This window comes from Odocoileus virginianus, chromosome 2 (assembly GCF_023699985.2).
Source record: "Odocoileus virginianus isolate 20LAN1187 ecotype Illinois chromosome 2, Ovbor_1.2, whole genome shotgun sequence".
NCBI lineage: Eukaryota > Metazoa > Chordata > Mammalia > Artiodactyla > Cervidae > Odocoileus > Odocoileus virginianus.
In genome coordinates, this window is record NC_069675.1 from 9,134,993 (window position 1) to 9,162,762 (window position 27,770).

General features: G+C 51.5%; 1 protein-coding gene and 1 long non-coding RNA gene across 4 annotated transcripts; one reads left to right on the plus strand and one right to left on the minus strand.

The window, feature by feature from the left end:
- Positions 1–791: 791 nt before the first annotated feature.
- On the minus strand, positions 792–26,025 carry FHL2 (four and a half LIM domains 2). Of its 3 annotated transcripts, none has more exons than XM_020914435.2 (6): positions 25,609–26,025; positions 14,125–14,302; positions 7,628–7,802; positions 2,840–3,009; positions 1,931–2,117; positions 792–1,393 (listed from the first exon to the last, which is right to left on the minus strand). In XM_020914435.2, the coding sequence occupies exons 2-6, from the start codon at positions 14,278–14,280 to the stop codon at positions 1,242–1,244; spliced, it is 840 nt and encodes a 279-aa protein (XP_020770094.1). In that variant the 5' UTR covers positions 14,281–14,302; positions 25,609–26,025; the 3' UTR covers positions 792–1,241. The 3 variants fall into 3 exon arrangements, with proteins under 3 accessions (XP_020770094.1, XP_020770092.1, XP_020770093.1); XM_020914433.2 differs by lacking the exon at positions 25,609–26,025 and adding an exon at positions 25,292–25,584; XM_020914434.2 differs by lacking the exon at positions 25,609–26,025 and adding an exon at positions 14,435–14,603.
- Positions 26,006–27,520, plus strand: LOC139037865 (uncharacterized). The gene is made up of 2 exons (XR_011490821.1): positions 26,006–26,267; positions 27,199–27,520. It is a non-coding gene; the product is annotated as an uncharacterized lncRNA (long non-coding RNA).
- Positions 27,521–27,770: the final 250 nt, after the last annotated feature.

A 27,770-nucleotide genomic window follows, 5' to 3' on the forward strand; every position in this document is an offset into this window, starting at 1 on the left:
ACGAGACCAGCGCTGGCAGCTGACTCGGAATCATGAGGAGCAGAAAGCCCTGGGGTTCTTTGCTCCCAGCCCTGGATGACTTAAGTCGCCAGCCAGGGGTTCTGCAGAGTGGACAGGGTCTCATGGCAGAAAGGCCGCTGTGGCTTAGATCAGTGAGAGCAGGGAGCCTATTATGAAATTACCCAGAAATCAGGGGTGGGGTGGGAGGGAGCAGGGGCCAGATAACCTAGGCTTTACACAGCTGTGTAGGAATTAGAATTTGATTCTAAGAGTAACTGGAAGCTGTTAACTGTGTCCAGCCTTAACTAAGCATTCAGTTTAATCAAAGGACAGAAATAAGACTAGTTCAGTAAGTACATAATAGCTCTATACATTTTTTCTAGTAAAAATTATTGATCTTTTTTAAGCATATTTGAACATATATATATATATATATATATTTTTTTTTAAGGCTAATAAAGCTTTTGTTGTTGCTGTTTGGTTGCTAAGTCCATTCCAACGCTTTGCAACCCTGTAACCTGCCAGGCTCCTATGCATGGGATTTCCTAGGCAATAGTACGGGAGTGGGTTACCATTTCTTCCTCCAGGGGATCTTCCTGACCCAGGCATTGAACCTGCATAGCATGCGTAATCTCAATTCCCTGAGCAGGGATTGAACCGATGGCACCTGGAAGGGGGACGTGGACGTGCAGTCTTAACCAATGGACTGTCAGGGAAGTCCCATAAAGTGTTGTTTATATTCAGAACCTGCATGTTTCATCACCAGATCATACACTGCGCCTGGCAAAAGATTTTGCCCTGGATACCTTTATTGTAAGCCATGTCTTGCTTTCAGCCCCACAGGACAGGAAGTTACAGCAGAAGTACCAACTCATTACCTTACGGTAATTCAGAAACAGACAAGTTTGTGACAAATTGATTGCACTTAAATACGCGTGAAAGAAACGTTTATAAAGATATCAGTCAAAAGGATTTTTACACTCGGATTGGTCTCGCTTGATTACAGAAAGTCAAAGCCCTTTCCCGCCTAAGGTTCCCATGAGTTTTCTCCTTCCCAAGCACAGAGTGTGGATTAAAGGACTTAAACAGGTGAGGATCGCTGAGAAGCACAGAGGGAAAGTCCCGCAGTGGCCAGGGCACCGGGTTGCAGCATTGCCCAGTGGAGGCGGAGGAAGCAAAGAGCGTCTGCGTGCAGCAAGAGCAGGGACCTGGGTGGGTGGGGGAGTCGGAAGTGGGGTCGCTCAGATGTCCTTCCCGCAGTCGGGGCACAGGATGTCGTCCCTCTCCGTGAGGAAGCCTCGGCCCACCAATGACAGCGAGCACTTCTTGCAGTTGAAGCAGTCGTTGTGCCACTGCCGTTCCTCGAAGGAGATGTACTTGGTACCACCCAGGCCTGCGGAGGCAGGAGGAAGACCGGGTGAAGATGGGGAGGGAGCCGCGCGGCCTGGCTCCCGCACTGTGAACAGTGTGAGCTGCTTACAACCTCGAGAGGCTGGGATCCGCGTTTAAACCAGATTCCATGCTCAGGCTGGGGAGCTCCTGAGCCTCAGAAAAATATGACGGGCTCCAACACTACGTGGTCATCACTCATCATGAGACTCCTGCTGTGTGTGTGTATTCCTCCTACTGTGCGTCTGGGAACTGATTTCTGTTACTCCTTCATTGCGCACCTCAAGTCTGGTGGGCAAAACTTTCTCGATGCAAAGAATGAGGGAGAACAGAGGTGGAACATGGCCTCACGGAGGAGACGCTGCGTGGGCCGGGATGGAGGGATGGACTCTCCTGCACAGGGTGGTGGAAGCCGAGAGTGGATTAGGAGGACGTGTGCAGAGAAAACTATCCTTTACTGAGACAATAGGACCTCGTTTCAGCTAACACCGGACACCCGCAGGGAGGGGCGGGGTGATGCAGGCCCGGATAGGACACTCACCACTGATGGGGTTGGCGCAGCCGGCGCACTTCTTGGCGTACAGGTCGCAGAAGCAGCCCAGGCAGTAGGCGAACTCGTCGCGGGACGTGAAGCGCTGGCCCGACAGGGGCTTCTTGCAGGCGGTGCACACGAAGCACTCGCGATGCCAGGGCTGCTCCCGGTACGTGACGCCCCCGGTGGTGATGGGCTGCAGGCAGAGGGACCTCAGCTCCCACGGCGCCCACACCTCTGGAGGACGCGCGGCCCTTGCCCCAGACACGCTCTCCAGATGGAAGGGCACCCCCGCCACCCCCGTCCCAAGCTGCCGGGCCTCCACCGCAGACCTGGCTCCCCGTCTGTGACCGGGGTACCAGGGTATCTGCCCGGGGAAAGCACCGCCTCCTGGCTGGCAGGAGGGCAAAGCCGGAGACTGCAGCTCCTTCGAGGATGGGGTGTCACCCGCCACCCTCGGTAGCCCCGCCCCTTGGTAACCACGCCCCTCGGCAGCCCCACCTGCGGGCAGGTCCCTGTGAGCATCTCTACCTCCAGGGGCACCTCCTCCAACAGTCTATTCAGCTACTCGGGCGTTAGAAGGAAGAGCCTTAACAGACACCTGGGGTTGGCACCACTGTGGAACCGGCTTGGAACCGGCTTCTTGGAAGGTATGGAAAAGAAGCCCAGGGCCTGCCTCCCTACCGCGTCTAGTGGTGTTAGGACACAGCCCTGGACAGTATGATAAGGGGTCTGCTTCCACCCACCCCACCCACACCCCCGGGAGACCTTTCCAGTTTCCTGTCTCCTCCCTGGCCCGATCCAGGGCTGGTTTCTTATTTATTCAAGGAGAGCGGTGAGCAGAGAGACCTTGGGGATGGGCGGACGCTGTTGAGGAAAGGACACCGGACAGACACAGGCCGGGTGAGTGAGAGGTACCTTCTTGCACTGCACGCACTGCAGGGCATACTGCCTCTCATAGCAGGGCACGCAGAAGTTCTCGCTGTCCTTCGGGATGAAGCTCTTGGTTCCGATGGGCTGCTGGCAGCGGTGGCAGATGAAGCAGGTCTCGTGCCAGCTGCTGCCCTTGTACTCCATCTTGCGGGTGCCTGTTGGGGGTCAGGGAGACAGGAGCTGAGTTGTTACCAACCACCCGGGAGACCCAGCGACCGGTGCTGAGAACCTGCCGCCCTCCCGTCCTGGGACTCGCGTAGAGTCACTTCAGCTCGGAAGGCTTGCCTCTCAACCGGCAGCTTTCCTATTTAGTCGGTTCACAGCCACACACCTGGCTTCTGGAACAGAATCTGTACATAGTCAATACTTTACGTGTTGAACAGGGTGATTATGAACAGTAAGTGGAAAAAATACTTTCCTTTCAGCTTGTGAAATACTAACAGACACCTGGCACAGCTCAGATTCATCCTTGGGGAATATGAATCTGGAGCACAGGGACCAGAGGATGAACACCCGTCTGGTTCCCAGTGGGGTGGAAACAGGCGGGTGTCAGTGAACCTGTAGTCTAACGCCTGCTTCAGGGAGGAGCCTTAGTATCTCTCACATGCATGATGCAGCCGGCTGTGTAGACTGAGCTGTGATGAATCTTAGTGGTTAAAACTCACCTGCCTCACTTGTACTTCCATTTAACAATTTTCTGATCTTACCTCATGATATTCCATTTCCTTCCGAAAAAAGTGCTATCAGCTGAGAGGTTTACATCATTCCTCAAGCAGACCAGAAATCCTTGAGAAAACGCTGTTGATTCACCCCTCCCCAACCACCAGGTTTGATTCACAGCAAGGAGAGCTGTATTTGTTTGGATTTCTTCCCCATATTTGCCAAAAAAAAAAAAGAGCATGTATCTGTTTATAGAAAGAGATGGTTTAAGTAAGAGAAACGTGTATGCGATCTCCCTTTGTGAAGTACTACAGAATTTGCAGGCTTCCCAGGTGGCGCTAGTGGTAAAGAACTGCTTCCCAATGCAGGAGACACTGGGGTTTGATCCTTGGGTCAGGAAGATCCCCTAGAGTAGGAAATGGCAACCCACTCTAGTATTGTTGCCTGGAGAATCCCCAGGGACAGAGGAGCCTGATGGGCTACAGTCCATGGGGTCACAAAGAGTCGGATGTGACTGAAGCGACTTAGCAAGCACTTAGCATGCACGCAAGGAAGGACTTAGGGAGAAGGAGCTTCTTGGGTGAAGAAACAGAAGCATTCCTGATACTTGGGCAGCTCAGGGGCAGACCGGACTCTGCGGGTCATCACCAAGGTCTTCCCAGACATAGCCGCAACCCACCTGCTGGCTCATCCTCAACCATGGATGTTGTTTTGTGGTTCTTTCCACTCTGGCCACCCCCTGAGCTCACCTGAAGGACGGAGCCTACAGACGAATATGTGAGTCAGACTGAACTCAGATCAGGGAGCAAGGAGGGAGGCGGCTCTGGAGGTGGGGTGAGGGGGCTTCGTGTTGGGACGCAGGCATTGGGTAACTAGTTTTTAGCACTAAGATTGAAATAATATTTGAAATGACAGTCAGTGGGCCAAATTGTAGCTGGCTGGAAAGGAGCTGAGCATCGCTCCAGAATCATGGCCTGCTTGTTTTAGCAGGCGTCATTTTTTCAGGATCATTTTCTCAGCTTCCTGGCCTTTTAGACCCCCAGGCACCACCTTCCAGAAAGAGTACAAAACACTCAGGCTGTGTGTGCAGGAGGTAGGGGGCACATGGTAATCTTCAAAACTATGTGATTAAATTGTGAGGCAATGAATCCTGAAAATGGGAAAAATTACATCAAGCAATTAAATTTCAGGTAAAAGTGGTGGAGGGACTTTGCTGTAAATTCTAGAACCAAAATCTCCTTTGGTCTCTGGGATTTTAATTTCCCATGTACACCTCTGACACTGGTGCTTTTAACATCTGACCTTCCCTCTGGTCAGACACCAAAGAATTTGTCCATAAATATCCAATGATTGTGAGTCTCACTAAAGCCCTCAAACCAGACCACACATGCCTTCCGCATGTTCAGAATGAGCCTTCTGTCCACCCTGGAGCTCGGGGAGATGTCCAGTCCTAGGTCCCAGGTCCCAGGTCCCAGGTTGGGCAGCCCCAGACCTGGTGCAGACCTTGTGGTCCTTGTGTAGGGTCACCAGCAGGGGGCGGCAAAGCTCCTCCTTCTAAGGACCTGCCGCAGAGGAGGAGCCAGCGGACCAAGTCCCCCTCCTGGAGGAAGGGGTGTCTTTCTGATTCAAAGGAGCAAGTGAGGAATCTGAAAACCTGTGAAGGCCTGGCAACACCATGAGGCTGCCTGGAGGCCGTGGTGCACCCTCGAGCCTGGGCTCAGCATCCCTGCGTGGGCTCGGGAGCTCGTACCTGGGCTTGGTGACTCACAGCTGTGGGTGTCCTCTTTATCCAAGTTCACTGCAGAAGCCACACTGTCAGTCTGCATTCCTCTCATCTTGATTTAGTTATAGCACTTTTGAAAATCAAACCAAGGAAGGAAGCTAGCTAGCACTCTGATCTAGTTTTGTGGGATTTTTTTCTGTTTTTTTTTTTTTTTTTTAAAGTGTCTAGTACTTGTTTTATTTTTGCAGGCCTTTTTTTTTTTTTTTTTGCACTGCCTCTGGTGCGTGGTCCATTTCCTCTGCCAGATCTGCCCTCCTCTGACTTCTCCATCTGCTGAAATCAGGTCGACCTTGAGACTGCTCAAAGGTCACGTCCCCAAGGGCCCCTTTCCTGGCTGCCCTGCTCTGGCCTAGTGCCTCCATCACAGGAGATACCACCCAGGCTTCTCCTAAAAACCCCAACAGCAGAGATGGTGAGATGCATGTCCCTGGGGAGAAAGCAGGGTGGGAGGGGGAAGCAGTCCTCAGAGACCAGCCTGCCAGAATCAAGAATTGTCTTGGTGGCCTCAGGAATTTTAGGAAAAATTCACCTCTTACTCTAAAGTATATTTGTCTTTGTCAAAATGGCAGTGAACATTTTTCTTCCCAATCTGAACCGCTGCCCTGGGAAGCTGTGTCTTTCCCCACATGCATGGCCCTGGCTTGGGTCCCAGCAGCTGGGCATCCCCTGGGTCAGTCTCCTTGCAGAGTCAGGAGTCTGACTCTAAATGATCCCGGCAGCCTAAGTTCTCTGCATGTGTCGGCGCAACCCCGGCCACTGTGTGGACTAGCATGACTCTGCAGGACGCCTAAGTTTCTACAAGCTGACATTCATTCTACTGAAGTTGAAAATTCAAAATCCTCCCTTGAACTTCATCCTGCACATCTTATCAGTGTGTTCATGGATACAGCACATTTAAAAAATCACTTTTAAGGGGCATGACTTTATGTTTGGTTCCATTCACCAATGTAGTGAAGTCCTTTAAAAGGACACTTAGAATTTAATGATCCCGATGCTGGAAAAGATTGCAGGCAAGCGGAGAAGGGGGCAACAGAGGATGAGATGCTTGGATGGCATCACCAAGTTAATGGACATGAGTCTGAGCAAACTCCAGGAGATGGTAAAGGACAGAGAAGCCTGGCATGCTGCAGTCCATGGGGTTGCAAAGAGTCAGACAGGACTTAGCGACTGAACAACAAAATTTAGTGTATTTGATATCCGTTCTAAGTTCGATGCCAAGGAGGACTTTGGCAAACTGGACCTCAAGTTCTTGAGTAATTGTTGATGAAGTGAGCTAAATATATAAATACAGTGGACAGATAATGATGGACAAACATTGACCATTATTCACAGCCTCAAAAACTAAGGTATCTTAAATGTCAAAAACATTTACTGATTAAGAAAATCCCCATATAAAACCACAAACCTAAATCACTTAATTGCACACTTTTAGTTAGAATAAAAAAAATTAATTTACTCTTGGAGACCAATTTTTTTTCCTAAACTTCATTCATGCTTTATCAGATTATTTAACACAATATTATTGCTGTGGGTTGGATTCCCTTGATAAGTGAGTGTGCCCTTAATTCTAAAGCTTCCCAGAACTGAAGGAAGCACATCCTCTAAGACACTGTCCTGAGGACAGACACTTTCTTGAGCAATTTGAGGGCTCCCCAGGCAGCAGCATCCAGCTTCCCAAGAGCTGGGGACCCTAGACCTATGCCCTGCTCCCACCACCCTGAGCCTGGTTTGGGGGCCACACCCCAGAAGACAGTCAAAGGACAGAGCCCTCTCTTGATTTTATGCGGCTCTCTGGCAGAGATGCCAGATTAATGAAGTCTCAGGGGGGATCGGCTGAAATTCCAATTTACCTGGGAGTCCTGTATTTTATTCACTATGTCTGGTGAGGTTACTGTCCAGTCGCCCCTTATTGGTCATACAGAGGACGTCACTGGACCCTACGTGGCCGATGAACTATCCAGGGTCCAGATCTTAGGTTCTTCTTGCCCTCGCTTTGCGTGTCTAACAAGATTCATTTTTTGAATACTGTGTTGAAAAATTTCATATAGCATTTTTATCCATTCTATTCTTTAGAAGAAGATTCCTGTCTCCCATAAAGCAAAGATTCCCCACCCCCCACCAGAAGCAAGGGACACAGTCCCATCTTCCCCCATCAACAGACAGGTCATCCATCACCGGCCACTAGACCCAGCTGCGGTCAAGTCTGCCAGGATGTCACCCACATGGGGCGCAGCACCCAGCTCCCAGCTCCAGGTCCAGCACGAGTGTGCGGGGGTGGAGGGGGGCGTGGGCAGGGATTGGGGGGTTAGGGCTGGGGACTTGGCGCCCACCTGGCATGATGCTCTTCTTGCACTCCTGGCATCGCGACGAGTACTCCTGAGAGTAGCACTCAGCACAGAGCAGCTGGTCCTCCTTGGCAGCGAACGGCTTGTCCACCAGGGAGCCCCGGCACCGCGAGCAGTGGAAACAGGCCTCGTGCCAGTGCCGGTCCTTGTAAGACAAGTCCTGCAGACCCGGAGCCGAGAGACGGAGACGTGAGAGGGGCCGGGGGCAGGGAAACGGAACTCGAGGGGTGAAACGGGTCAGGGTGGGGTACGTCTCCAAGCCACTGTTTAGAAGCTTCTGAAAAACAGGTAACTTTCCCTGGGAACGGTCTGTAAGAAACAGAAGCCGCACAGGAAACTCATCAGTGCTTCTCCTGGACACACAGACCTTGGGGGCCCACTGGCCACAGCACGCGAGGCAAACCCAACCAGGCCCGAGGGTGGTTGTGATTCCCTGGGGAGGGAGGCTGGGCTGCGGGAACCTCAGAGACAGAGCCTGGGGTGGGGGTCCTGGGTCAATCTGGAGAAGGCGGGTAGAATACGTCCAGGAGGTGCCACCAGCTGAACATTAAAGACCAGAGGATGCGTGAGCTGGGCAGAGAAATGGCACAGACCAGGAGGGCCAGGCCGAGGGGCGCCGGCTGGGAGGGTTCCCACCGGGCTGGACCAGGAGGCCAGATGAATGTACCCAGGTGAGTGCAGTTCAGCTCTGTCTTTGAGAATTTGAATAAAGTCAACAAACCATCTAAAGTCCTGTCCACTGAGGACAGTGATCAGCCTAATTAAAGACGAGTTGGGGTTTGGATCACGTGGTCACTGTTGTAATGCTGATAATGGAATAAATGCATTTAACAATTTTTTTTTTTGGTATGGAGAACAGTCTGACAGGCAGTTCCTCAAAAAATTAAACAGAAAATTACCCCATGACCCAGCAATTCTACTTCTGGGTACATGTCCCAAAGAACTGAAAGCAGGAATCTGTAGACCCAGACTCACAGAAGCCAAAAGGTGGAAGCCACTGAAGTGTCCATCGCAGAGTGGACAGATAGTGATGGACAAACATGGACCCTTATTCACAGCCTCAAAAACGAAAGAAATTCTGACACACACTGCGTGCGTATGTGCTAAGCTGACTCTGCACCACCGTGGACTGTAGCCCACCAGGCTCCTCTGTCCATGGGATTTCCCAGGCAAGAATACTGAAGTGAGTTGCCATTCCCTTTTCCAGGGGATCTTCCTGACCCCAGGGATCAAACCTGGGTCTCCTGTATTGCAGGCAGATTCTCTACCAACTGAGCCACCAAGAAAGCCCTCGTGACACTAGAAAGTTCCCTCTAAATCTGATACTATGCCCTGTCCTGACTAGATCCTCCAGAAGGAGGTCCAGCTCCTGGCCTCCACCCTCGTGAGGCTGTTGGTCATTTGGTTGCTCGCTGTCCTGAGTCCCACATCCTGCATTCAAGGGAGGGACTGCTCACACCCTGGCTACGGCATGGCCCTCCAGGCTGGTGACAGCAGCTGCCTGGAACCCTCCCTCCCCATCCCACACCCACCCTGGGGGGCTGGTCACCATCCTGCCGAGATTCCTGCTGAGCTGAGTCACCGGCCATCCCTTCCCTGGGGCATCCTCTCCCCTCTGCGCAGCTGCTCCCTCTGTCTGCCCTCTCTTGCACACGCACACACACGCACACACGCAAATGCACACACACACACACACACACATGTTTCTGCATTAACACACAGCAGCCCTGAACTGTTCATTCAAAGACATTTGATAATTCTTAAACCTTCTGACAAAAATGTTTTTCATGAAGATAAATACCAATCTACGCCCACACTCTCAGAGACCATGGTGAGTCACAACTCTCTCTGAACAAGCTGGCATCACCATCAGTGGGGCGGGGAGGGGGGTGGACTGAGGTGGGACGACAGCTCACCCACCCCTGTTCCAGTTGCCGTCAGCGGCGACCGCCCCAGGCCGAGGACACCTGACGTGCAGGCAGGTGGGAAACGTGGAGTCACCGCCTTGCACACCTGCCCTGCCACTAGCATCCTTGGGGACCCTGGGAGCACGTGTCTAAAAGGCCTGATGTATTCACCCGAGTGATTAAACTTGAAGGCTCCAGACTCAGGTCCTGGCTCTGCCACAAACCTGCTGCATGGCGGGGGGTAAGGGGGTGCTGGGTGGAGGGGGGTCAGTCACCTGACCCCTTCCAGCCTCAGACGCCACCCGTGAAGCAGAGATGATGGTGAAGAGTTGACCACAGTCCTGGCACATCGTAACTGCTCGGCTAACGGTCTTCGATCCCAGCTCATGGTGACAGCAGGTGCCCTGAAGCGTCACCTGCTGGGGTCGCCTTTACTCATGAGACGCGGATGGAGTCCACGCCCTCCTCTAAGAGCGCCAGGTCCCTGGGCTCAGTCAGTACTCGGTACAGCGCTTGCAGCCTCTGCGGCCCTGCTAACTCTAAAATTCCCTTAGTCCCCTCTTGTTTTGAGCCACACAGTGACCCCATGGAATAAGGTTTTATTCCTACTTTATGGGTGAGCAAGTTTAACAGAATGATGCTAAGATGCTGTGAACCCGGTCCCCTGCATCCCTCTTCCTGGTCTGCATCCGGCAGGGCGCAGACCTTTACCGGGCCTGGCAGCATCTTTACAAGCAGGCCCCAGCGTGCTCGCCCAGACTCACCTTCTGCCCCAGCCTCCTCTCTGCAGCGCTCCCCTCTCCCCTGCCCATACCCTGGCTTGCACTGTCCTGGCCTCCGAAGGCCCTCGCCCTCATCCCCCTCGGCTATGAGGCCCGGCTAGACACCAGTTGCTCCATGATGCCTGTGTGGCCAGGAGTGATGCTGGCCCTGCGAGAGGGCATACCATCCCCACGAGCGTGCCTGGAACAGCCCGCATTCTGCAGCTTGCTCAGGGCGCTTGTGGGAAGCCCCACCTGAGGCTGTGCCTGCAGCTCCCCTGGGAATCCTCCTCCGCTCCTGCCGTCCGCACACGTCAGTCTGAGTCAAGTTGACACTTCGTGTCCCCACCTCCTCTGGACTCCCTTCTGTGGGAAAGCCCACTCTGCACCTGCGCCAAGGTGGGAAAAGGCCGCTGGCTTTGCTGGCTCGGGGCTCGTGGGACTGGACTAGAAATCGGCACTGGAAGGTCAAGGCATCTGGTCTGGTTAGGTGCTCCGACCTGGTGCCTGAATCAGGCTGACGCCTGCTCTAAACGTGTGTCTGTAAACTGGGTTCTGAGTAACTCTTCTCACCGCTGGCATTCGCTGCTCCAAACGGAGTATCAGTCTTGTAGTACCGCTGAATTCTGTTGTGTGTCAAGCCTATCGGGCGGTCCCCAGAGACACCACTGAGATGCCAGAGGTTCAAGGCTGAGAAGTAGGGGCTCGCTGACTAACTTTCAAGAACTTTGAAACATCCTAGAAAATGCCCCTGTTTTAAGGTTTTCTAGAGAGCGCGCATGAAGGGGCAAAAAAGAAAGGAAGAAAAAAAAAATCTTCAGCACATCCCAGAAAAACTAGCAAGGCTAATCGTGTGCACATAGAATGTCATAAATTGCTGTAAAATGTTTGATAAACAATGTAAGATTAGGTGCAAACACTTCCTTTTCAGTTTTCCATGTTTCCATTTCAGAGACACTCCTAACGTGGGAAGGGCTTGTGGCTTTGCTCTGCCCTTGTTGAGGCCTCGGCTGAGCCGTGGGTGGAGTCAGTGGCCTGGAGGGACCCCGAAGCCCCCCAGTTAACGGGGGCAGCCCAGAGCAGCAGGGTCACTTGCTGTCCTCTGCGCCCCCGTCTGTCTCTCCCGGGCTGGGACAGGCTCAGCTGCTGATTCCCAAGCCAACCAGTCCTCAGACCTGCAGGACCCCGTCGTATCGGTAGGCATACCACCTCATTCGTGCTCAGCACTTTGCAAAGATGTTCCATGCTTTGTGTTAGTCAGGCCACCATGTTCCCATCCGTCTGGTCGTTCAAATCCTTGAACAAAGACTCTGGCAGAAACCCTGGCACTTACCCTGTTGCCAGGCTCGGGGTTCACTTCCTGAAAGGCAGGCACGTTTCTCCTGCCATCACTTTCTCCACAAAGCCAACTTCATAATTATTTCCAAAAGCCAAGAAAACTGTTCCAAATATTCCAAACCCCACATGCCAAGGTCTAACTGCAAGTTCACCTCTTTGTTTCCTTCCCAAATGCACAGAATCACATGCTGAGACTCCACAGTGGACCGTTACCCAGGTTGAAAAGTTCAGCGTGATTGACTGAACAGCAGTCTTGACTCTGCAGCACTCTTGTTGATTTTGGCCGCTTTGGGGGATTCTTGTTTATTTACTCCTAAAGCATGTGCGGAAGGATAAGAAGTTTCAAGGGCCTGCCCACTAAATCACACTGAAGAAATGATCAGTGACCTTAGTTTTGTTTTCACGTTAGCTCCCAGCCAAGGATGACTAGCCCCAAATCTCCAAAACATCTCCTTCAAACCAAAGTTGATAAATCAGAAAAAGACAAATACCATATATGAATGCATATATGTGGACTCTAGAAAGGTGGTACTGGCGGACCTATTTGCAGGGCAGGGGTGAAGACGCAGATGTAGAAAGCAGATCTGTGGCCACGGAGTGGGGAAAAGGAGGGTGGGATGCACTGGGAGATTGGGATTGACACGGATACACGACCATGTGTAAAACAGAGAGCTAGCGGGAAGATGCTCTATGGCACAGGGAGCTCGGCGCAGTGCTCTGGGATGACCTAGAGGAGCAGGATATGGAGGTGGGAGGGAGGCTGAAGAGCCAGGGGACAGATGTATACATTTAGCTGACTCACTTCCTCGTACCCAAAAACCAACACAACACTATAAAGCAATTATGCTCCAAAAGACCCCCCCAAACCCCAGAGCTGTTCTCTGTCAGAATGGTATCTGAAATGCTCACCGACTTACATCTTTTCCAGGGAGAGCCTTTAGAAAATAATAAGTTTTTCTCTGCCTATTAGTTCTCCCTCAAAGCAGACGTTCTTATTGATGTTTCTCCAGTGAAAACTGATAGGGTGAAGCTTCAGGAGGCCTGGGGAGGGGCTGAGCTGCAGAAAGAACAGGGGCGCAGTCGGCAGAGAAGAGGGGACAGGCGTTCATCCTGCCAGCACCTGCTCCTGGGCTTCCCAGGTCACGCGAGTGGTAAAGAACCCAGCTGCCTATGCAGGAGACATAAGAGACTTGGGTTTGAGCCCTGGATGGGAAAGATCCCCTGGAGAAGGAAATGGCAACGCACTCCAGTATTCTTGCCTGGGAAATCGCATGGACAGAGGGGCCTGGCAGGCTACCGTCCATGGAGACGCAAAGAGCCGGACACATCTGAACACACACGCGCAGCTGCTCTTTAGAACTCTGGCTGCTTCATCGCTGCACATGTGAGAACCCACAGCCCAGGCTCCCTCATCGTCGCTCCACTTTGTAAACATGTAGACGGGCACTGAGGGAGTCGAGACATGGGCCTGAGATCACACAGCCTGTGAGACACAGGGCCAGGCTGGAACGGGGCATCTCGGGGTCCGAGCTCTCCCGCCTGGCCTGGAGACGAATGCCGAGGGCACTCAGACACACATCCCCCCAGAGCTGGAGGTCGGAGGGCCGGCAGCTTTCAGGTGAGCAAGACCAGCTGCTTTTGCTCCTGGTTGAAGCCAAAGCTCCAGTTGTTGGAGGTTCCCCATGTCCCTTCCTCTCAGAATGCACCCTGCTCTGAAGCCAGGACATGTCGTGACTGCATCTCCAGCGGCTGGCATCCCATGCCCCTTGTCTCTGCTCAAGGCAAAGTCTGCCTTCCCCACCAGATGGAAATTACTCCTAGACTGTTACTAAACACACAGAGACAGAAGCTGGTGTGCGACCAGCTGCTCACCGCCTGCCCTCGGAAGGATGAGATGCAAGATAGACGCAGGGCAGACGCGCAGTAGAGCCAGCTGCACCCGCTCAGCCAGCAGCTACACAAGCTGACCCTCCCCACGAAGACCAGAAGCTCCCCGGATGCCCCCGGGCAGCCAGAGCCTCTGAAACCCTCCACCCAAGGGGCGGGCGCCGGGTCGCCTACGCCACACTCAGTTCGCAAATATTGACCTCGCACACCTGCCCTGTGACTCAGCCCAGGAGGAGAGCTGGGAGCCTCAGGGGAGCAAGGGATTGGGCGGCAGGTGTCTGGTTAGATAAGGATGCTGACCTGGAGGCACCAGAAGTGTACCTGGGATGCCAGGCGCGCACGTCCCGGAAAGCCCTGAGCAGGTGCGACTGGGAGGGGGCAGAGACCAAGCCTGCAGGCGGAGGCTAGAAGGGCTCACGCGGGGTCCCAGCCCAGCAGAATGGGGCTCGGGAGTGTTCAAGGTGATGGGGACCAGGACTTGAGTGCAGACTATGCAGAGTAACATGGGGAGCTGATGTGGGGCCCAGGGAAGCGGGGGGTAAGGGAGGACGTGGGGAGCACGGGGGGACCCCCCAAGGGGCCGGGGTACCTTGCAGTCACAGCCGATCAACTTCCCGCACTCCTCACAGGTGCTGGCGAACAGGGCCTCGAAGCAGGCCACACAGTAGGGCTGCTCCTCCCGAAGCACATACTTCCTGCCAAAGAGCGAGTCCTCGCAGTGGTGGCAGTCAAAGCGCTCCGTCATCTCGGCCCCGGATGCCTGTCACCTGCCAGGGAGGAGAGAAGGACAGGTTCCAGTGAGCATGCACACGGCACGACTGTCCCCCTCCATCACGGTCACCTTGAGCATCACCTTCACCATCGGCGGCTCGTCTCCTGGGTGCGCAATCGACACTCACCCCTGACACGCCTTGTCATTTTCAACTTTAAAAAAAATTATCTGGGGGCAGTTCTGTGTCTGATGCATTCCGCTTCCCTAGAAGTCCTAGTTCTTGGTGACCGTGTCAGGAAAAGTGATCTTGATGTTGGACACAAGACAAGAGTTGGAGGCAGAGCCCTCGTCCCCCAGGAGATGCTTGCCCCAGACAGGATGGAACTGCACATCGCATCTTCCCCATCTGCTGCCCCCAGAATAGCTCGGCAGGGACAGAAACAACATGCTCATTTCTATAAAAAGACTTTCCACGCGCTCCTCTATGATTCATGAATTTGAATAAGGAGAGACCACAGAAGCCAGGGGAGGGTCGTCGGAGCTGGAAACCCGAGGCCGAGGGAGCACTCCGGCCCCTCCCCGCCACCAGCCAGCGAGCAGGATGCAGGGAAAGGCTGGCTTCCAGGCACAGACAGGGATTATCACAGTAGGAAACTCAGAGACTGAAATCAACCGTCTCCCCAGGCGACACCTCGACTTGCATTTTTCCAGGATGAGTGTGGCCTGCGCGTGAGCAGAATGGACTGGGTGGGGATGGAGGGAGGCAGGACCTCCCCTCCTCCTCCTCCCCCAGTGTGGTTCCTGCACCAACATGTCAGAACCACCCCACAAAGAGCCCGTCTACCCTGGGAAGCCCAGGTGTGGAGAAACGCCTCCACGCCATTAGAGACACAGCCCAGCTTCTTCAGAAATAGCTTTCTCAGCTGGCAATATTTAATTGACGGAAAAGTGAAAAGCTTTATAAATGATTAAATCTGGAGACAGGTTGACTGCATAACTCACAGGGATGTTTCACAAACTGATGAAACTCAATTCGATTTTCGGTCATCTCCACCCACTGAAGAGTGAAATTCCAAAATGATACCCAAGGGTGCAAATAAAATATTGCTGGCTGGTTTATGGTAATAGTGAACTTCACCGTGTTTATTAATTTTGTACTTTGTGTATACAAGATTCTGACGACTGTAAGCAAAGAAATGGACAACTTTCAGGAGTCCATACTTGGTGACTTCTGTGTTTATAGGACAGTCTTTTTTCCCGAAAGTATTAAACTCGCAGCTGGACACATGTGGCGAGATCCATCCCTCTAAATTGCTCTTCCTGGAGTTAAAGAAAACATTGCCGGGATATTCTTGAGATAACATCACAAGATGAGGCTCTTGAGTGATCTTTGTTCTGAAACCCAGTGTATGAATATCACATCTGTCCTAAGGGCATCTCAGGTTTCAGCTGCTAAATTGGCAGAAGACGCCATGCTTTCCTGAAATCCCTGTTACTGGCCTTGAAAGTGGCCACCGTTCAGTTCTTTGCAATTAAGCACCATCTTTCCAACCTATGGATTTTTCCACAGAGGCCGCCATTTAACTGCAGAATCTTATTCCCTATGCGGGTCACACAAATTTAAGAATAATGACCTGAAGATTTGAAATAAGAACAAGGAAAGGAGATAGGGCTATAAAAAATAAATTTTTAAAATCTGGGAACCACCCAGGAGATTATCTGTTAACACAACTACCTTGTTTTATGGGCTTCCCTGGTGGCTCAGTGGTAAAGAATCCGCCTGCCAATGCAGGATACTGAGGGATTGATCCCTAAGTTGGTAAGATTCCCTGGAGAAGGAAATGGCAACCCACCGCGGTATTCTTGCCTGGGAAATCGCATGGACAGAGGAGCCTGCTGGGCTACAGTCCATTCGCTTGTAAAGAATTGGATATGAGTGAGCGACTAAACAACAACAACCTCATTTTATGGACGGAAAAAGGGGAAGCCAGGAACACTGATGGAAACAGAAGACTATATGAGCACTGGTTTCCAAACAGCCCTCTCACTTAGAACAAAACAGACTTCCAGTCTGCATGGAAAAGTGGTTCCACGTGGGTTTGGAAGAGCAGCGGCCCTTCTGGGGGAAGGAGACAGGCTGTACCAGTAACCCCCATCGGGAGCCATTCCCATGCTCCATGAAAGGGGGCACTGTTTTCTCCAGGGTATTGCTCCAGCAATGCTCATATGCCTGGGATGTGCTTTCTGCCTCCTCTGACTCCACAGGACTGTGACAGAAGTCATCTAAGACAGTAAACCGTGAGCACACGCAGGGCTCCACGGCGGATGAAGAGGACCGAGGCGACCCCAGCACAGTGCCCCCGTCCTGATACTGACTTTCAGCAGGACGAGTGAGGTCCCCACCTGCCCTCCAGATCCGACGGCCCCCACTTCTGCAGATTGTTTCAGAGGCTGGTGGATCGCTCTCCTACCTCGCTCCTTATCTCCTCTAAGTCACAACAGCTTTATTGACCAGGACAGTGCTTATGCTTAAACCAACAGGTTGGGGTGGAAAGTAAGACCACTGCTAATTAGAAGCAGAGCAGATGGACATGAATCTGAACCCATCTCCAGTGAGTTCCAAGAAGCACAAGTCCTGAGTCTCAGAACAAGCAGCATATGAGCTCCTAAGGAATCTAAGAGGCTCCCTTCTCCTATAGAGTTTGTAACCAGTTCTTTAATCTAATGCTACCAAACAGAAAATGACACAATTGTGTATCCAAAGTTACACTATCAATCTTAAACCTCTGCTTAATGGGAAAAATTTTAACTATAGTCTTGCATTAGATGTCTCCTATAACTCCACTTTTAAATCTTACAATATGCCCGATTTTTATTTATTTATTTGAATGGGGCTTCTCCTGGTGGCTCAGATGGTAAACAGTTTGCCTGCAATGCAGAAGACTCGGGTTTGACCCTTGGGTCAGGAAGATCCCCTGGAGATGGGAATGGCTACCCCCTCCAGTAATCTTGCCTGGAAAATCCCATGGACAGAGAAGCCTGGCAGGCTACAGTCCAATCTTTTTAAGCCTCTGTTTAATGGGAAAATTTTTAGCTACAGCCTTGCGTTAGACACCCCCTATAACTCCATTTTTAAATTTTATAAAATGACTTATTTTTATTTAATTAAAATTTTTTCTTTTTTTTTTAACTTAAAAAAACTTTTTTTGGGGGGGATGCACCACATGGCATGTGGGATCTTATTTCCCAAACTAGGCATCGAACCCATGCCCCCTACATTGGAAGTGCAGAGTCTTAACCAGCGGATCACCAGGGAAGTTCTAAAATGCTTGGTTATTCATTCATTCCAGAGGCATCAGCTGAGCTGGAACTGTGTGAGATGTTATCCAAAATGCTGCAGCTACAAAGATCAGTAAGATACGGGACCTCCCGGAGGGAATTTGTGGTCTAGTGAGAAACGGATGCATGGTGTGTATCAAACAGACTCAGTTCTACGCTCAACACCCTGAGGGAGAGACCTGACGGGTACCAGGGGAAGCAGGAGGAGCAGCCCCTGAGTCACCCCTCCTGGGAGGGTGGACAGGCTTCCTAAGATGTTACCTGTGCTGGCAAAGAGTTATCCAGGTGATGATGTAGGCAGAGAGCGGAGGCTTGGGAACGGGAATTGGGGTGGGGAGAGCAGACACCCCAGGAAGATGGGAGTGACTCGGGTCACTTCAAGAGCAGTCAAGATGAAGCTGAAGAGATAGCCAGAGGCCAAGGGAAGGAGGGCCTGAGGCCATGACCCTGAACAGACTGGCCCCACAGGCAGTTAGCTGTAGCACGTGAACTCCTCAGCCTGCAGTGAAAGAAGATTTACTGTGTGGAAGCCTGACTTCGCTCTGTGGGGCTGGGGGAGACAAACCCAACAGGCAGTGACTCTTTCAAAATGTTTTGGGGGTGTCCAAGGCCATTTCTGAATCATTTCCTCAAACAAAACCTGAACATCTTGTTTTGTTTTGTTTTTTACCTAATTGTGCACAACCTGCTTACCCCCGCCAAAACGCCACATCCCTCCCTGTGGGTTACCTGTCGCTCAGACCATCACCTGTGCCCAGATGCTGACAGCGCAAAGCAGTAGCAGGCAAGGAGACCCTGGGCCTCAGGATGACTGCCGACTTGTCGTTCACGAACTGAACCCAGATCCCAGCGTCCGGGAGTTCTTACACCTCCCCCAGGCTAAGTCATCGTCTGATGTCATCCCCCTTCGGCTCTGAACAAGAAGCCGATCATAGGGGACAGGTTTACAGATGTGGCTGCTGGCCCAGCCGACGGTGCTGGGTGTAGACAGTCCTGGGGCAGCTGGCAGGCCCGGGGTGGTAGGAGGGAGGGAGCTTTGATCTGAGTCTCTCCACCTGTGCTGACTCAGGTGTGAGGATGCAGGTTCAGAGAGTGCATAGGGCTCCCCACAGAAAATGATGACTCTACAAGGTCCACAGGCCTGTACATGTGAGCTATTTTTACCTTCTCAGATGTAAGAACCGTCAAAGTCGGGGATGGGAGGGGGAGTGCGAGAGCCAGAAGAGAAGAGAAATGAGAAGGGAGGGGAGAGGAAGTGGAGGAGGGAGGGAGGCATTCAGAGCCGGGAAGAACATGCCTCATTTTAAAAAACTTTTCATTTTGTATTGGGGTATAGCCGACCAACAATGTTGTGATAGTTTCCGGTGAACAGTGAAGAAACAGAAATATGATCCAAAAGGATACACACACCCCAGTGTTCACTGCAGCGCTATTTACAGCAACCAAGACATGGAAGCAACCTGAATATCCACTGACAGAGAAATGGATAAAGACGTGGTACATATATACAATGGAATATTACTCAGCCGTTAAAAAGAATGCAATCATGCCATCTGCAGCAACATGGATGGGCCTGGAGATTATCACACCGAGTGAAGTAAGTCAGACAGAGAAGTAGAAATATCGTATGACATACCTTATATGTGGAATCTAAAAAGAAATGACACAAATGAACTTACAAAACAAACAGACTCAGGCACTTAGAGAACAAACTTATGGTTGTGGGAGTGGGGAAGGATGTGGGGAAGGGATAGTCAGGGAGTTTGGGATGGACAAGCACACACTACTATACTTAAGATGGATAACCAACAAAGACCTACTATAGAGCACAGGGAATTCTGCTCAATGTTATGTGGCAGCCTGGATGGGAGAGGAGCTTGGGGAGAATGCATACCTGTATATGTATGGCTGAGTCCCTTTGCTTTTTTTTCCCCAGAAACATTTCCTGGGAATCAGGAGAGGGGCAGAGTTCCAGGCGTCTGGCCAGTCCTTCCTGAACATCAGGCCTTCCATGTAGCTTTCTCTTCAGTGCTCCCCTTGCCAACTAAGCACCTCGGCCTGACTCCAGAGATGCCCTGTGCCTCCAGCCCCACGATGCCCGTGCATCTTTATCCACGCTGCCTGATGAGACTGGTCTAATAGCCTTGATTCCTCCTGAGAAATCTGCAAACATCCCCAGAGCCATCCCACAACCTGCGAGGCAGCCTCAGCAAGTCAGTCCTGACGAATCCCCGCCCAGCTTCCACTGACAGCCAGGTTCCAGGTGGGAACCACTGTTGCTTACCAGCATCTGGAGCTTTCTAGGGAGGATTCAGAAAACCAGTCTGCAGCATGTGGGCTCTTTTAAGGAATATATTTGAAAATGCAATGTTTTCCCGACACCACAGGATGCTGACTGCCTGTGTAGCCCCACCCCTCAACCATAATCCTTGCAAGGGTGTCACCAGGTGACAAACATGGGTCCGGCACTTCAGGGACACATGGAGAATGAATGAATGGATACGCAATGGGTGGTGGGTGAACATGCATATCCCAGAGCACAAACATGTGGGCAACATCCCCAGAGGAAACGAGGCCTGTGTTATGTGGACAACCCACTTTGCATAGCAAACCCTAGATGTAATGTGGTTTGGCATCCGACACCGTTACAATTTCTAAAGCAACAGATTTAAGTTCATTCTTTCTTCTCCGCCTCTGGCCTCGTCCCTCTTCCAGATAAACTGCTGCTTCCTCAGCGGGTAGAACTGTTCTTATTGTATTTGGATCCACACCCATGTGAGCACACAGCTGCATGGCCCCCGGATGAAGCTGGTCAGGTCAAGAAGCCCACACCCCCCAGGAGATGCCCCCAACATCTTTGTGCGGAACTACCAGCTCCCTAGACCCAGGCTCCAGGCACCAGGGGGGCCCGGGGTGTCCCACACAGACACAGTAGCCTGTAAACCAGAGGTCTCTGTCCAAAGGCACAAACTGTCACACCAGCAGAGAAGCCAGAGAACGCTCTGCACCAGTTTGCTCTTCTGTGGACAGAAGGATAGACACACAGACCTGCTCACCCCAAAGCTCTTGCCATTAGGCCAGCTGAATTGTTTCTATTAAACAGAAATTCTGCTGAAAGGGAGAGGGACACCATCTCAAAGGATGTTGTTATTTTAAAAAGTATTATAATGCATTTAAAATCCTTTTGAAATCTATTTTGGGATTCTTGGTAAGAATGACTATATCTTGTGTGTGTGTGTGTGTGTGTGTGTGTGTGTGTGTGTTCAGTCGCATCCAACTCTTAGCGATCCCATGGACCGTAGCCTAATGGGTTCCTCTGTCCATGGGATTCTCCAGGCAAGAATACTAGAGTGGGCTGCTAATTCCTTCTCGAGGGGTTCTTCCCGACCCAGGGATCGGACCTGCATCTCCAGCATTGGCAAGCAGACTCCTTACCACTGAGACACCTGGGCAGCCACACCTGTTGTATATTTAAGGGTTAATTTACTGAGTCTTCAGTGAGTATATAGGCAGGGGTCATAACTGTATTATAACTTGGTATATTAACTAGTAACTTTCAGAAACATTTAAAAAGCTTGAGTCGTTTATGATCGTGTTAAGAAATATTTTGTGTGAGAAACAAGGCTTGGATAAGGTGAGCTGATGTCTTCAGAATTATCTTTTGGGTAATACTGAATAATGAAAAGGCTCCAGGAGACTGAGATGAAACACACAGTCTCTGGAAGAGTTTGTCTAGTTCTAGTTCTAGCTCCAGAGAATTTAAATCACCTTTAAGATTCTATCTGGCAATTTAATCTCAAAACACATCCGCTCTGTCTGCACAGGACAAGCATAATTACACAGGCTAGGATGGTTGGCAGCCTCGGGCCCTCAACTGGCATCAACGTGTGTAGGGGGAACCTGGCCTCTCTCCCTCCGCTTCCTGCTTACGTGTGGCTCAAGTAATCACGTTGGGTTTCACAAGATCAAAAGGAAAAACTCTCACTCCCCTTCATCCGTCTCCTCCCATCTCCAGAAGGCAGCTCGCAGAAGGCCTGGCCTTCCATCTGCTATGACCCCAACTTCCACAAAAGACCAGCCCCCTCACTGTACTCACAGCCCCACTCCCCTTGGTGTTTTTTTTCGCACAACCTGCAGGATCCTGTCACGACAGGCATGCACATCTTCTGCTGTTCCCACCACTGCCTAAACTGGCTGATTCTTATCTGTTCCAAAGGTTGTACCATCAAACACACACAGACCTATTCTCTTGAAACACAAATGTTTACAGGCTTCAAGGATGCCCTACAACACTGGTTTTACTTACTCACAAAAGCAGGGCAGCCACTTCACCCAAGGGCACAGACATCACTGACCTCACTTAGAAACACTTAAAGGAGATCTTTAAGCCACAAACTAATTTAGGGCCGGCAAGGTACCGCTTACACAGGCCAAGGACGAGAAGGGTGACATGTGATGTCCAAGCTCAGACAGGGCGTGAGAATCACCCATGAAAACCAGACTGAAGATCAACAGACCAGAGGCTGCCCCCGAACAGCTCATCAGAGACCCAGGAGGGCAGGCAATCACAATTTACAGTGAGTGGAATGTGAGGACCACCAGTAGCAGTAGGATGATGGAATCTTTAAAAACCAAGATGGGGCCAGTGGAGGAATTCGGAGATTGAGATGGACACATATACACTATTGATACAAGGTATAAAACAGATGGTTAGATAGCATCACCTTTTCAATGGACATGAGCTTGAGCAAACTCTGGGAGGTCGTGGAGGACAGGGAAGCCTGGTGTGCTGCAGTCTGTGGGGTCTCGAAGAGTCAAACACAATTTAGCAGCTGAACAACAACAACAAAAAATAGATGACTAATGAGAACCTACTGTAGGGGACAGGGAACTCTACTCAGGGCTCGAGATGACCTAACTGGGAAGGAAGTTCAAAAAAGAGGGGATGCATATATACAAAAAGCTGAATCATGTTACTGCATAGCAGAAATTAATGTAATGTTGTAAAGCAACAGTACTCCAACGAAAATGACAAAAAGCAAAACTGAGCTTACGGAGAGAACTGTGAAGAAAAGTTAATGAGAAATGGTCGGAGTCAGGGTTCTCCAGAGAAGCAGAACTGAAAGTATATATTATATGAAGAGGCTGATTATTAGAAATTGGATCATATTATTATGGAGGCTGGAAGTCCCAAGCAGCTGGCAAGCTGGAGACCTACTGGCAAAGTAGAGCTACGAGGTCTTGAGTCTGAAGTTCCAGTCTGAGTCTGAAGGCCTGAGACCCAGGGACCAAAGGTGTAAATTCTAGTTCAAAAGCAGGCAGGCTCAAGACTCAAGATGAGCTGAAGTTCCACCTGTGACCAGAGCCTGCAAAGGACCGCGTCCCAGCTCCGCAGTCAGGCATGGGGCGTCCCCTCCTGCTCGGCCTTCTATTCTACCCAGGTCTCCAGCCGACGGCACGAGGCCACCCCAGCTGGGCAGGGAGACTCGGGGCTACTGATTAAATGTTCATCGCATCCACAAACAGCCTCCCAGACATACCCAGAAGTTACATTTGCGTCTTGGCACCAGGTGACCCAATCAGGTTGACGCAAAATGAACCACCACAAGAGCTAACACTGCAATCCACCAGTCAGGACAAGAGAGGCCATTCATGTAACTCACCCCAAAGTCACTGCCAGCCTCGGGTTCTGGAAGACTGGCCTCACAGTCCCTAGAGATGGGACTGTGCATTCAGTTCCAGGTGGTCATTTTCAGGAAGTGACCGCTCTGTGTAAGTCCACGTGACAATGTGGCTCTGATAAATCTGGTGTAAGAGAATGACCAGGAAGTCCCCAAAGTATCGTTCTGTTCATGGGAGCTCACGGAACTGGGTTATCTATTGGCGCTGAGTCAGAGCAGCTTAGGTAAGCTACCTCCTCCAGCCTCCTGCTGATAACAAGGCAGCCGGAGCCCCAGAGGCTGGGAAACAGGCCCTCGGGGCAGGACAGGAAGAGAACCCAGGCCTCCTGGGCCCAGGTTTCTTTTTTTTTTTTTCCAATATCCTGCTGGGCTACAATTAGATTCTTTCAGTACTAGAAGTGACTTAACAACAACCCTAACAACAACCGTGGGTGAAGGTATGCAGTTACGCCCTCATTGAAATGTTCAGGTTCCCCCACCCCCACCCACCCTCAGATTAGTGGTTAGAACTCACGCTCTCAAGTTAAAGCTGTCTGGGGTCTGCTCTTGGAGTCACAGTTTCTAAGCTGGGAAACCTTGAGAAAAGTTAACTTCGATCTCTCTGTGCTCCAGTGTATCTGTAAAAATAAGGGTACTATCCATTTTGTATACATTGCTTCTGATGTGCAGGCTTCATAATAAACCCTGCAAGCAAGACACCATCCTGTGTTTTCAGGTTGTGGAAACCGAAGCACCAAGAGTTTAGATGACCTGGCCAAGACTGCACAGCTTGAGGCTGAGGGATGGGGAGCGACGCGAACCTAAGCCCAGGCAGCCTAGCTCCAGCCCAAGCACATAGGCTACCAGCCACACCTGCCTCAAAGCACGTCCATACCTGAGCCTACCCCACCGTACCTGGCTGGTGGGAAGCCAACACAGCCCTGTGAACACGCAGCTCTGCAGAAGCATCAAAGCACAGCACGTAATAGACACAGTGGAAACCCATTCTATCTATTAACTCACAACCCTTAAAAATACAGGCTGGAAAATACTGTGAAAAAAATTCATACAGCTGCACAATGAAATATTCTTCACTGTTTGCTTTTATAGGACTTTAAGTGTCCGCCTAGGAATGCCTGTACTTCTCAGACTCTCCTCACATGTTTCTTAGTCGAAACCACCTTCAGGAGAGCCTCCTCCCTCAAAGGTATTATTACAAAACGCACATCTGCAGGGTAAGTGCCAAGGGGGTGGGTCCTAAACACAGTTCTTGGGATTCTAAGTCCCAGAGGTGGGTGGGTTACTGCCTCCCAAGTGCCCTAGAGCAGCATAGGTGACCAGGTTAGACAAATGGGGATGGAAAGCCAAGTGGGGACCTGAGAGTCAAGAGAATTAATCCCTCCTTTAAAATGGAAACATTTAACACTTTGTTCCTGCAATTTTAGGTATGCTGAGATATCACAGGAGTCAGTTTAAGATGAGTACTGTGTTTTGTTTTTTAAAGAAGCCCGTTTTGGTTTTATTTGGCTCTGATGTTTCAGGTTCAGATCTGTGCTATGCCTGAGGTCACTGTTAAGGTCCACTCCTTTCTCCCGCAGGGAAAGCCTGGGTGCCCAGAGCAGACTCACTCGGCCAGTGCACCAGGACCACTGGCTTGGTGACCCTCCTCTCCAGGAGGCTGGCTGCCGTCCCCCCTTCGGGATGAGGTGGGGTCCATCCCCAGCCGGATCCCTCCCACCTAAGGTACCTCTAAGGTGTCCCCGTGGGCCAACTCCCCTGTCCCTGGATCCCCGCCCCACCCCCCCCCCTATGGCCGGCTCCCCTCTCTCTGGGTACCCCCACCACCAGACCTCCCATCCCCAGATCCCCCTTCGCCAGCTCCCCTGTCCCCAAGTCCTCTTCTGTCCCTGGGCTCCCCTGTTCCCAGGTCCCCCACCACCCCCAGCCACACTGTCCTCAGATCTCCCTCTTCCTCCGAGGTTCCCTTGTTCCCCGGTCCCCCACCGCCGGCCCCCCAGTCCCTGGCTCGACTGCAGCTCACTCACCGCGCGGCGGCTCGCGGACAGACGGCGGACTGCAGCGAAGGTCCGCGCGGCTGGGCCCGCGGAGAGGCGCGCCCCGCCCGGAGAACCCCGCGTGTCATTTGACCAAATAAGGAGACGCTCGCTGGGCGGCGCGGGCCAGGCGGGCGGGCGCCCCCGGGCCCAGGGCAGCGCTGGGGACCCCGGCCCTTTGTCTGCCGCGGGCGTTTCCTGCGTCCCTGGGCGTCGCGGGCGCCGGTTCCAGGGCTCCCGCCAGGTCCCGGGCGCGCGGCGACCCCGCCGGGAAGGTGCGGGGCGGCGGCGGAGGGGCGCCCACTTACCGGGTCTGCAGGAGCGGGAGGCGCGCCGGGGCGCGGGGTGGGGGGCGTCTCTCCGCAGCCCCCGCGGCTCCTGTGCCACCAAGTGAGCCGGCCGATGGCAGGAAGGATGGGGAAGGCCGGGTCTTTGTCCCGCGGGGGAGGGGACGGGAAGGACCAGTCCCCACGCTCCAGGCCGGAGGAGCGCTCTTTGGATGTTCTGTGGTCTCTCTGGGGCAGGGAGACCCAGTTGAGCTGGAGAAAGCGCCTCCCCCACTGGATCCCAGCCCCCCCACCCCCCCCCCCCCTCTCCCCGAGCCCGGCCTGGGCTCTCAGCGGCACGGCCTGCGGGCCAGGGCGCACAGCAGCCCGGCCAGGACCGGGCGCGCGGGGCTGGAATTGTTCTAGCGCGCAGCCGGGGTGCAAGGTGGGCGGATGGAGGCCGAGGCAGCACAGAAGGCCCGGGGGTGGACGTGGCGCGTTCAGCAGGAGTGGGCCTCAGAGAAGGGAAGCAGTCGGGTTGATTTCTCCTGTTCGATGCTCTGTGTCCCGATGCTCTGTGTCCCCTGATGTGTCAACGGGTCCCCATTATAGAGTCACAGAACCCCAGCGCCATCCTGTTAGCTGTCACCCACTGAGATGTCGCTCTACAGGGCATCTCATTGGACCCTCGCCCCTTTAAGGTAAGGGCTAACACTCCTGCTTGAGGGTAGAGACATTTCTCTCAGAGGGGTTTGCTAAAGGCAAATGATTCTGGCAGTGGTGATCTGACCTGGAGTCTGAGGAAGGCAAAGCCCTGTATCCAACAGGGGAGGAGATGCCCTCCGCCTAGCAGTCCCTCCAGGGCCGCGGGGGCTGCGACTCGCCCCAGACCTGAACCCTCAGGATCCCTTCCCTGCTTCCTCCTTGATCCTTGAAGTTTTTCACCAAGAACCTAAGCGTGGGCTCCGGACCTGATTCCTCACTAACAGTCAAAGCAGGCCTCATCTGGAAATCCAGAGCAAGCTGGGTATAAAGCCTTTTTCCGCCTGGCAGTTAACCTAGGTTATGTTGTTAGGTGTGGGGGTTTAGTCTCTTAGTGTGTCCACCTCTTTGCGACCCCATGGACTGTAGCCCACCAGGCTCCTTTGTCCATGGGATTCTTCAGGCAGGAATACTGGAGTGGGTTGCCATTTCCTCCTTCAAGGGATCTTCTCAGCCCAGGGATCAAACCCCTACTTCCTGTATTGGCAGGCGAAACCTTTGCCACTGAGCCACTAGGGAAGTATTGTTGTATATTTAGTTGTAAATCACAAAATGACCACCTAGATCTCGAATGATGATCCTAAATCTTTTCAGCAAGTTGAAAAAAATAACAAAACATTAATTTCTGTATTTTATCTTCTTTCTGCTTTTCTTTTTGCTTAATTTTTTTATTGCTATATTGTTCAGCTTTCTCAGTTGAATGCTTAATTCATTTATTTTAATTTTCTCTTTGATTGTTACAGATATTTAGTTATCTATGTTTTCTTTTAATAACTACTTTAGTTAAGCCACACAGATTCGGATGTGTTTTTTCTTGATTATTTTAAGAAATTCTTCAGTTTAATTCTGCAGTTTTCCTTTGACCTAAAGGATAGTGGAGCATATTAAATGTCCCTATGGGGATGTAACCAGCAAAATCCAGCCTCTGGAAGCAAATTCACTCAGTTTCTACAGTAATATCACTCAGGAAGAAGAAGAAAAAAGAAGAGAGAAAGGAGAGAGGTGGAGGAGAAAACCAAAAGTTTAAAAAATAAAACTTAACCAACTGCAGTGAATGGATGAAACTTATTGAGATTCGGAATCAAAGAACAAACTGTTGAAAAAATAATTTTTCATGAGACAATCTGGTGAAATGTAATACTAACAAATGATGACATTAAAAGATAATGTTAATTTGTTTTAGATATGCTAATGAAGTTGCACACACATTTTTTAAGCCCTTACTTTTCAGAAATACTTTTGAGAAATATTTACCCATGGAAAAAATGCTATGTCAGGGTTGTTTCAGAATAATTTGGGATGAGAGGGATAAGTAGGACCTAATTTATATATACATATATATATAGTATGTATGAAATAGTATCAGCCATAGATTAATGATAACCATTGAAAAGTGGTGGAGTGTGTATAAAAGTGCATTATACTTTTCTCTTTGCTTAATG